The sequence below is a fragment of the Grampus griseus genome, assembly GCF_964374135.1.
Source record: "Grampus griseus genome assembly, chromosome: 15".
In the NCBI taxonomy this organism is placed as follows: Eukaryota; Metazoa; Chordata; class Mammalia; order Artiodactyla; family Delphinidae; genus Grampus; species Grampus griseus.
Window position 1 is genome coordinate 81295416 of NC_139009.1, and position 10613 is coordinate 81306028.

The window sequence follows — 10613 nt, forward strand, 5'->3', positions numbered from 1 at the left end:
CAAAGTAAAAAAAAAAAAGAAAAATCCAATATTCATTTAAAATAGAAACATATAGTGTAAATTAAGCTACTACCCATCATATTTTTTGTGTGTGCTTATTATGAAAAATGTCCACTGTTGTTTCATGACATGGTCTTAAATCAAAATCACAATATCCAAGAGAAAAACGACTCTAAGAAGAGAAGAAAAGAAATTTTTTTAACAAAAAGGACCAAAGCCATTTTATTAAAATAAAAAGAGTGCTACACAGTCACTCATAAGACTATATCCTACCTGTGGTTTCTTAAAATAATCAAGTCCCCTTCCGATCTTAATCATCCATCCATTGTTGAACCTATTGAAATTAGTATATAATATTACATTCCAGACATTTAAGTCAGACAATGACCAAAGCTATAATGTATTAAGTGTCAGCTAAATTTCCCCCTAACAAATAAAATCACTTCCTCCAGTGGCAAGAGTTGAACCAAACCTGGGTTTACCTATGAGCTGTGTCTACAGTGAAACAAAACATCCATTAGCTGATAAAGAGTTTAACAATTCAATTAAACCTTCCTCCTGAATTTCACCTTACTGATAAAGCTTCCCAGTTCTACTAAGAAGTGGCTTCCAAGTGTACTCAGGCAGACTGTGGTGATGTTTCAGGGGTTTCCCTGCCTTGAGGTGGGGGACATAAGCAGGGGGAGCCCTGGCAGGCATGACACAACGTCCTGTCATGTCTACTAGAATATTTAAAAGACCATGAGAAGTAAAACCACATTAAATAAATATTAGTATCACTAGAAAAGGAAATTATCCCAATGCCATAACACTGTGTATAGCTGAATGACAGAAAAGTACTTCCTCTTCTCACATGACACAGAACATGTAAATTTTATTCCATTAGGAAATAGGAAACTCACATACAGGACAAAATAAGCCAGATTTTTTTTTTTCTTCAAAAGTGAAAAGATATGAAAACTGAGCTTTATTTAAATCTTTAATATTTAAATTGAATATTATTTGTAATTATATATAACTTATTATGAGAAATAAAAATAAGTATTTTTCAACTGCATAAAAATTAAAATATTACCATAAACTAACCTAATTTCCCGGTCGTGTATCACAGAAGAGTATTCTAATTCCAACTGCACTCCATGATTCCTGAGTGACTCTCTTATTTCTTCCAGGCCACTACTTTGCTGTTCTTTCCCACTGCCCTGTTAATAGGAAAAATACAACTTTTTGCCTCAGTTATTAATATTTTAAATTATTCCTAAACTATGCAATGTGTATCATAGGTGAATTAAAATGAAAGGATTCTATACTAGTTTCATTGTCCATTATTGCAAACAAGCAACCGAAGAAGATGAAGTAGTTTAAGAGCAACTGTTTTTATCAAAATAATTGTTTTTTTCTCTAACGTGAACATAACACAACTCTGTCCTATCTGCTAAAATGTATTTTATTACCTTAGCATTCTGTGGCTTGGCAAATCTGTAAATATTTTTTTTTTTGCGGTACGCGGGCCTCTCACTGTTGTGGCCTCTCCCGTTGTGGAGCACAGGCTCCGGACGCGCAGGCTCAGCGGCCATGGCTCACGGGCCCAGCCGCTGCGCGGCATGTGGGATCTTCCCGGACCGGGGCACGAACCCGTGTCCCCTGCATAGGCAGGCGGACTCTCAACCACTGCGCCACCAGGGAAGCGCCCTGTAAATATTTTTTATAATTTCTAGAGATGCATGTTTTTTCATAGTAAATTTCTCAGCATGGCACAGGACTCGTTTACTAATAAACCCAGATATCTTTAGTTTTTCTGTAAAAGGAAGTGAAAGTGAATAAACCTATATTCAATTAAAGAATAAATAAAATGTATTTTAATGGTGCTGTTTCGTTATTCAGATGGGGCTTCCTTCTTCTCAAATTAATCCTAGAAATATGAATTCTTTAGAAGCATTCCTATTTAAATCAAAATCAAGATGACAGAAATTGTCAATAATGCAGACAGTGTGATTGCCTCATAGAATATCCAAGAAACTGAGAAACTACTTGAACAAGAGAGTTTAGCAAAGTGGCCAAATACAAGATATGACATACTGAAATCAACAGCATTTTTCCCAAGGTGTTTTATGCCGGTTGTTAGAGAATAAGTTCATTCCCAGTGAAACAGCTCTAGCTAAAGCATGACGTCCAGGTTTGCCTCGAACTACACCGTTTACACTGAGTAAAGTTCATGACGTTAAGAGACAGTAAATGCCTTCAGATACCTACTTCATCCAGAGAGGTGAGGAGATGAATAGTTTTTATCTTACATGGTCTCTTAACCAGCATCTCACAAAATCGAAGGAAGTTATACAGCTGAAAGACATTAGGAGGCGTTATTACTAACTCGTATATTTAAAACAATAACGTTTCATCGTACGGGAGTACATTTCACCTACCTGATGAGTGTGTCTAATGTATGGATCTTCTATCCAAACTTCCGTAACTGTTTCATTCAGGTATTCTTGAAAAAGTGACTCATAACTGAAACCTGTTGCGTTCTCTTCTATTTTAATTTGCTTGTGATATTTTCCAGCTACAAAACACAAGCTTCCATAATAAAACCAGGGACTACTTCCTTTCTTTTTATACATACTATATTTGCATCCAGTAATAAATCAGCATCAGATACAAGTTAATTTTTTTTTAACTTGTGCAGTCAGCAAACATTTTTGAATGCCTACTCTATGCCAGGCACATTGCAAGATGCTACACCCGCAAAGGTAAATTCCATGTGGGATTTTTTGCCTTCATGGAGGCCGCGCAAGTGGCAAAGTCCAGAGATTTCTTGGAACAGGTTCTTGAACTAAATCCTATAGACCAGGCAGTTTATTCAAGAGGGAACCATATGTATAAAGATATCTAATATTCCTGCCACCATGAGTAGAACCACAAGCTATGAGTCAGTGGCCATCTGGTCCTTCTCTTCAGATTTAAGTCTTTTTATGTCTTGCAGCTGAATAGCTGAAGTATTAAATATATAAATGCAAAATAATATGGAGTCTAGGAGTCTTTCTTAGAACTTGTAGAGACTGTGTTAAGCAGAAATTTATAGTACTTCTTAATAACCCAAGCCAAAGCCTAGAATGCCACAGCGTCAGCAGGGTAGTTCCATTGTTTGTGTTTATCCAAAATGGCTAATTATTGAATAAGTTATCGAAGACCTTTACGTTTTTTTAAAAAATATGACCCTTAATGGTAGTTCCTAATTTATATGGTGGTTGCACTTTTAAAACCTTGTTTGAAAACCAGTAGTTTGGATTCTGTTCCTAATATTTCCAAAGATAGAACGTTACCAACCGTGCATCGGTTTTCAAGCCAAGCTAGCCACACAGGTTAATTTAACCCACAGTATTCAAACCACAATGCTGATGGTCCTATATTTCATCCAAGTTTTACAGGGAAATTGCATTGTTGATTTCAATTTAGGGTGAAGGAAACAATTTTATTCCCACTCAACAGAGGTCCTCAATGGGGGGGTAGTCAGGGTGTGCGCTAGTACAGAATACCAGGAAGAGGTGGGGAGAGGGCTGGAGTAAAGAGCAGCTGAGGGCCGGGGGCACTGGGTTTTTTGAGGGCAGTAGTTCCACTGACTGTAGAAAGCAGCAGCCGTGCACTTCAGGTGGCAATGGCCATTTGTTTCTATATGTTTGTAAACTGGATCCTCATGAGTAGAGAACCAGTTATAAATAGGGAACCATACCTCCTGCACCTCTAATCCTTAGGAATACCTAACTCCTGAAATGTTTTGACTCACAACGAAAATCTCAAAGAAGTCCCAGGAGTTTCTTGAGCTACTTTAATATTTCGGTCATTTTATAAAGGGAAATACAAATAAAATACAGGATTTATATTCAATATTCCTCTGTAGTAGTATTTAAACTGGAGTCTACACGTAAGCTTCATGGGGATCTATGAACTCCTTAAAATGGCATGCAAAGTTCTGCAGTACGTCGAGCTGTCCTCAGATTCTCAGGAGGGTATCTGAGCCCCACCTTCCCCCCACCAGGGAAGAAAAAGGCTAAGAACAGCTTGTGTACAGACGAATGGAAATGCAGAGTAGACCTGCAAGCTCCAAAGGGCATAGCCAGAAACACTGGGTGAAATGGGCTTTATCACAAGAGCACATACACATACTCTCCAAAACAGCCTCTTTACCTTCTTTTTCTTGATCCAAGTATTTCTTTATGTTTTCTGCTCTATCCATGTAGTCAGAAATTCTTTTTCTGAGATTACATTTCTTTGTTACATCTTTGGTGCCTACAAATTAAAAATAAAAAATACACTTTCAAGTTTCAAAACAGGCTTCCTATTTGGTACAAGCAGTATTTCCCAAGTTTTCCACGGCTTTCCTGTTCTTTGGCATGGTCTGTCTTGGTCCTAAAATGCACAAATAATAGGCCCAAATTTAGCTTGATCATGCAGGGCCTTCATTTTTTTCACTAAGCACTTGAAGCAGCTTTATTTAGGAGTGGGGACTCAGACACCATGTCTCACTGCTGAGACTTCAACTCTGGTGAGGAAACAAAGGTGGCTTATTAGATGTCGCTGAGTCTGAGCACTATTTTGTCCTAATTACCCATAAGTTTGAAATCTAAGCATAATCAAAAGAGAGCAAACCATATCTATCTTTCTTCCACAAAACCAGCGTCTGTTCCAGACTTCCCCTTTATGGTTTATGCTGAATCATTTTCCCAGCCACCCCAAAAATGGAAGGTATTTTTGAATATACATTATCAATAAAGTCTTACTCCAAGCCCCACCCCCAATCAGTCACCAAATCAATTCCTGGCTCCTTCCTTCCTTCCTCCCTTTTAATACTGCTTTTATTTTCCATTATAATTTTATTTCTAAACCCTGAGTTTTAAAACATTTTATTTTGAATTAACTATATATTTATGGAAAAGCTACAAAAATGGCACAGAATCCCTTAACCCAGATGCCCCTAGTATTAACATATCACACAACCATGGTACAATTATCAGAGTAAGTAACTTAACATTGACACGACACTATTAGCTCATCTACAAACCTAAAGAAAGTTAGTGGGAAAGTTCGTTTTCTGGTCCAGGATCCCACATACCATGTGGTTGTTATGTCTCTTTAGCCTCCTACAATCTGTAACAGTTCCTTTAGTGTGTCTCTGCCTTTTATGACCTTGACATTTAGGAAGAGTACATGGTCAGTTATTTTGTAGAATGTCTCTCATTTGGGGCTGTCGTGTTTTCTCATGATTAGACAGACTGAGGTTATGCATTTTTTTAGCAAGAAAATCACAGAAGTGTTGCGCCCTTCTCAGTGGGTACACGATGTTGATGTGTCTTATTCCTGGTGACGCTGACTTTGGTCACTTGGTTAAGGTGGAGTTCACAGATTTCTCCACTGCAAAAATCACTATTTTCTCTTTTGTATGGAATCGCTATCTCGTGGGAAGATATCCTGTCTCTCTCCACTCTTCATCCGCTAATTTTAGCATCCATTGATGGTCTTTGCCTGCAATGATTATTACTGCAGTGTTTGCCAAATGGTGATTTTCTATTCCCATCATTCCTCTTTAATTTATTAATTGGAATTCCACTGTAAGGAAGAGCTGTCTCTGCTCTCCCATCTACTTACTTATTCAACTATTGATTTATATCAATATGGACTCATGGATATATCTTTTATTCTATGGGTTGTAATCCAATACTGTCAATCTTTTCTTGCTCAAATTTTATCAGTGTTGGCTTTAAGAGTTCCATCATGTTGGCTCCTTTGTCCTTTTGACATAACCCATCATTTTTTGAGCACTTCCTTACCTTTTGGTGCAAAATGTTTTATTTTCCTTGCCCCAGCCCTGGAATCAACCATTTCTCCAAGGAGACCTGGTTCCTTTTATTGGAGAATGGTATCAAGAAATCATATTTTGGGTACTAACTGTGCTCACTGCTACTCAGGGAGTCTTAACACTACCTCTAGACCCTTTCCGTCAATGCAGGTAGAAAGTACGTGGAGGTTTACTAACACACACATACAACTCTATTTCTATGTCTGTCCATCTGTATCTATATTAAAAACCATGAATTCATGCTGATTACTTTGATCCCATAGGGTTCATTCTAGCCTTCCTCCTTTCCTTACCTGTAACTTCTTTTATTATCCACAATATATTTACTGGCTTGTTCAAGCCTAGTATAGACATAAAATAGTTTGAGAATTCCTAACCCATACCATTGTGAGAAAATAATTTACCAATTAAAATAATACAATGTTTGTATACTGTTCACTTTGTCTTTAACTTTACAGAATACAGCCAAAATACTATTTTCCAAAGATGCTTAGGTTACCTATTTCTTTCACTCTCCCTTATGTATAACAACTGAATAACTTAGAGAAGTTATTCACTCCCTCCTCATCCTGCTACCCTACTCCCATTTCTCCTTTCTTCCCACCTCTTTCCCACCCACCGCATATTAAGTAATTAATTTCATTAGTTTCTGGTTTTATCCTTCCTGTGTTTCTTTTCAACAAATGAGGAGACACATGAAAATCTTCTTATATCTTTGTTTTTACATGCAGGTTACCATACTATAGCTACTCTTCGTCCTTTTCACTAAACAATATATCCTGGGAATCACTCCATATCACTTCACAAAGATTCTGCTCAACCCTCTTTACAGCAGTATAGTACTCCATTGTTTGGCTGTACCATGGTTTATGCAACCACTCTCCTACCCAGGGGCATTTAAGTTGTTTCCCACCCTTTGTTGATATCCATATAATTACTGAAATCCTTCCCTTTCAAGTTCTTCTACTGCCAAAATTAATATCATTTAGATCCCCACTTTCTCATGCCTATACTACAGTAGCATAAGAAAATCCTAATATACCCATATATCATCCATAAATCTCTTGTGGAGAATCCTGTTTTTTGTCCTAAGGTGATATGAGAACTCATACTCTTCCACTACGTTGATATATGTTCCTCTAAACTCAAAAACTTTGAACTTTTCGTCAGGATTCAGCATTTTACGGACTCTTTACAAAGAGGCAGTATGAAAAGTGGTTAACAGCAAAGCATCTGGAGTCAGGCTGTTCTAGTTCAAAACTTGCTTTGTCACTTTTGCCTATGTGACCTTGGCCAGTTATTCAACCTCTCTGCAACCTCATCTGTAGCACAGAAAGAGTAACAGTACCTTAGAGAGTTGTGGAGATGATTAATTATGAAAGAGACCTGCATGTAGGAAATACTCAATAAATGTCAATATGATTATCATCTACATAATTTTTTCCATATACCTCCCTCTCAGCTTCCTTTAGAACATTTTATCTAACATCTCTTTTCTTAAGCTCTACTGTTACTTTGCTCCTGCCTATAAATATACTCTATTTTCCCTGTCCTCTACAAATATAGTACTCCTTTCTTAATCATCATCCTTGATCAGAGTTTGATACTATAGACCCATTCTTCAAACATGCCTTGGTTTTCCAGGCTTGAAATCATACAGCCATCTTCAATTCCCATTCCAACATCTGATCACGTGCCAGTGCCGGTAATTCAATGTCCAGACTGTCCCCTCCCTTTCCTAATACTGGTGTTGCCCCCCTGGTTCATTCAGGCCCTTATCACCTCTCATCTTGACTTCTGCAGGAGCTCCTTAGTTGGTCTGCCTGACTTCAGTATCTTCAGGTTAATGTCTCTCCTACGCTCTTGCCATATTCACTCATTTATTCAAGAAATATTTACTGAGAACTTACCACATGCCAGGCATTGTTCTAAGCACTGGAGACGTAGCAGTTAAGTCCTCCCCTATCATTCAAATGAGAGGAAAGACAACAATAAAAATAAATTGGTAGGACTTCCCTGGTGGCACATGGGATGCAGGGGGGCCTGCCATGCAGGGGGACATGGGTTCAATCCCTGGCCCGGGAAGATCCCACATGCCACAGAGCAACTAAGCCCATGCGCCACAACTACCGAGCCTGCGCTCTAGAGCCCGTGAGGCACAACTACTGAGCCTGCGTGCCACAACTACTGAAGCCCACGTGCCTAGAGGCCGTGCTCCACAACAAGAGAAGCCACCGCAATGAGAAGCCCGCGCACTGTAACAAAGAGTAGCCCCTGCTCGTCGCAACTAGAGAAAGCCCATGCGCAGTAGCAAAGACCCAACGCAGCCAAATAAATAAATAAGCAATGGGAAATTCGCAATAGTCAAAAGGTAGAAGCAATCTAAGTGTTCACTGACAGATGAATGGCTTTAAAATAAATAAATAAATTGGTAAAACATGTATGTTAGATTGTGGTAAGTGCTATTAAATAAAATAAAGCAAGGAAGAAGGATAAGGGAGTCCTGGGATGGGGGTTGTAATTTTACACTGGGGGTCAGAGAATGTCCTCACAAATAAGGTGATATTTGTGTAAAGACCTGGAAGAGGAGCGGGAGTAGGTCATGCAAATATTTGGGAGAAAAGCATATTCCTCAGAGAGCCGAGCCCTGAAATGCAACTTTAATTACGTCACTCCTTTGTAAAAACTTTAAATCGTTTCTCCTTGTCAATGGAATGAGTTAAAATCTCCTGGCAGCCAAGGCCATCTGCAGTGTGCTCCAAGCCCCAGTCTACCTTTAATCTTTACTTCTCACTCTTTCTCTACAGACCTATGCCACTTGTTTGGTAAAACAGTACAGACAGAATTGGAAAACTTTCAGCTGAATTTCTGAAATTCTACTCATCCCTCCAAAACCCCTATCAAAAGCCACCCACACCTTTCCATCCCCCAATGACTGTTAACTGTTTAAATCCTCGCTGCACTTGTCATTATGGCTCCTGGCACTTCTTCCCTGTATTAGAGTTATTTGCATTTACATCTTAACCTGCAAGATCACATCACTGTCTCTCTAAGCCCCACAGGATCAGTGGAGCACAGAGGAGCAGAACTGCTGTGATGCTGCTGCTTCAGAGTCGAACAATGTACACCATCTCTCTTTCTGAGAGTCAGTATAGTAGAGTCTTTAAAGCCTTGGGTTTCAGCTGTGACTCTACCAATTGTGGCAGAACTGGAAAGCAAACTTTATTTTTTATGCTGTAAAATGAGGATAACATCACCTACTTCATAAGGCAATTGTAAGAATGAATTGAGATCATGCTTTTAACGTGCTCTGCACACTGCCTGGCACTCAGCACTTACAAATGATGTTACTCTCATTATCATCACCATCATCACCGTCATCATCATCATCATATGGTCCCTGCCCAAGGTAGAGTTTTACCATTCTGAGAAAAGTGCTGAACATTGAAAAGCAGCCTCTACTATCTCAAAGCTTCTGAAACAAATCAGAAACACTCAGGCTAAAAAGCACAGAGAGGAGATCTGAGGCCAGACTAAGAGCCCCAGGGGCTGGGGAGCAGGGGCTGGTCTTAAGTCAATTTAATACATAATTACTAGGTGTTTACTACCTACCAGGGATTGTACTGGGTGTTAAGGGTTATCTGTGTACCTCTCAACATTGAATAACCATGTAACAGAAAGTCTTAACTGTCTCCTCTCACAATCCTATACATTTCTCACACCGAATGTCAGTATACCCATTTCTAATTTAAAAATATATATATATTTTTAAACTTTTAATGAAGGGACTTCCCTGGCGGTCCAGTAGTTAAGACCCCGCGCTTCCAATACAGGAGCGCGGGTTAGATCCCTGGTCCGGGAACTAAGATCCCACATGCTGCGGGTCACGGCCAAAAAAAAAAAAAAAAAAAAAAATTTTAATTAAAATGTTTAATGAGAAAAGTAAGGAAAAGGGTGTAACGAACACCCTTATTACCCACCACCTAGATTTAAAAATTGTTAGCATTTTGCCATATTTGCTTCAACTTTCTTTTAAAGTAAAATCAAATTCAGACATCATGACAATTCTTCTCCAAACACTTCTTCAGGCTTCATCTCTAAAATTAAGAACAGATTTCGAAAAATACCATACTGCCTAACAAAGTTAATTTTAATGCTACCCAATCCATATTCAACCTTTCCAACTTGATCCCAAAACGTCTTTTACAGTTCATTCAAACCCAAGTCCTTTCAAGGCTTATCTATTACATTTGGTTATGTCTCTTAAAATTCTAGGATAGTAATCCCTCTTTTATTGACAACATTAATCTACTAAAGATATCAAAGAAATCAGTCCACCTGTCCTGTAGACTACCCTACGTTCTGTATTTTAAGGCTTTCTCGCTGTGCACAGTAAGCGTTTTAATCTTTCACTCCCGCCCAGACACAGCAGATTGCAGCTCCTTTTCCTCTAGTCCTCCCTCCCCGGCTCACTGCTCACCTTTCAGAACCTGCAGGAGCATATCAATTCCCTCCTGGTAACACACCAGAGCCTGCGGGTACCGGGACTCGGACTCTAGTTCCAACGCCCGCTTTATCACTGTGACTGCAGCTGTGCTTCCAGAGTCCTGGCCCTGGAGAGACCCCGCCATAATGCCAGCAACTCCCTTCCGCCCCAACCTGCCCCTAGGCTGTAGGGTCTGCAGCGCTGCCTGGAGCGGTCACGTGACTCCAATGCGCCTGCGCTCTCTTTTTATGATGCCTGAGTGGGAGGGACTCGGCC

General features: G+C 39.3%; 1 protein-coding gene across 2 annotated transcripts; it reads right to left on the reverse strand.

Annotated features, from left to right (window-relative positions):
• On the reverse strand, positions 1 to 10536 carry MITD1 (microtubule interacting and trafficking domain containing 1). 2 transcript variants are annotated; one of them, XM_082672465.1, is made up of 7 exons: positions 10332 to 10536; positions 4183 to 4284; positions 2424 to 2560; positions 2254 to 2340; positions 1087 to 1202; positions 274 to 334; positions 1 to 172 (listed from the first exon to the last, which is right to left on the reverse strand). In XM_082672465.1, the coding sequence occupies exons 1-7, from the start codon at positions 10480 to 10482 to the stop codon at positions 77 to 79; spliced, it is 750 nt and encodes a 249-aa protein (XP_082528591.1). In that variant the 5' UTR covers positions 10483 to 10536; the 3' UTR covers positions 1 to 76. The 2 variants fall into 2 exon arrangements, with proteins under 2 accessions (XP_082528591.1, XP_082528592.1); XM_082672466.1 differs by lacking the exon at positions 10332 to 10536 and adding an exon at positions 7762 to 7809.
• Positions 10537 to 10613: the final 77 nt, after the last annotated feature.

Coding starts and splice junctions, on each gene's coding strand:
- MITD1 (XM_082672465.1), bottom strand. CDS start 10,482: ATGGCGGGGTCTCTCCAGGGCCAGGACTCTGGAAGCACAGCTGCAGTC. Junction 2,561..4,182: donor CTTGGATCAAGAAAAAGAAG/GTAAAGAGGCTG, acceptor TGTGTTTTGTAG/CTGGAAAATATCACAAGCAA. Junction 2,341..2,423: donor ACATTAGACACACTCATCAG/GTAGGTGAAATG, acceptor AATGTCTTTCAG/CTGTATAACTTCCTTCGATT.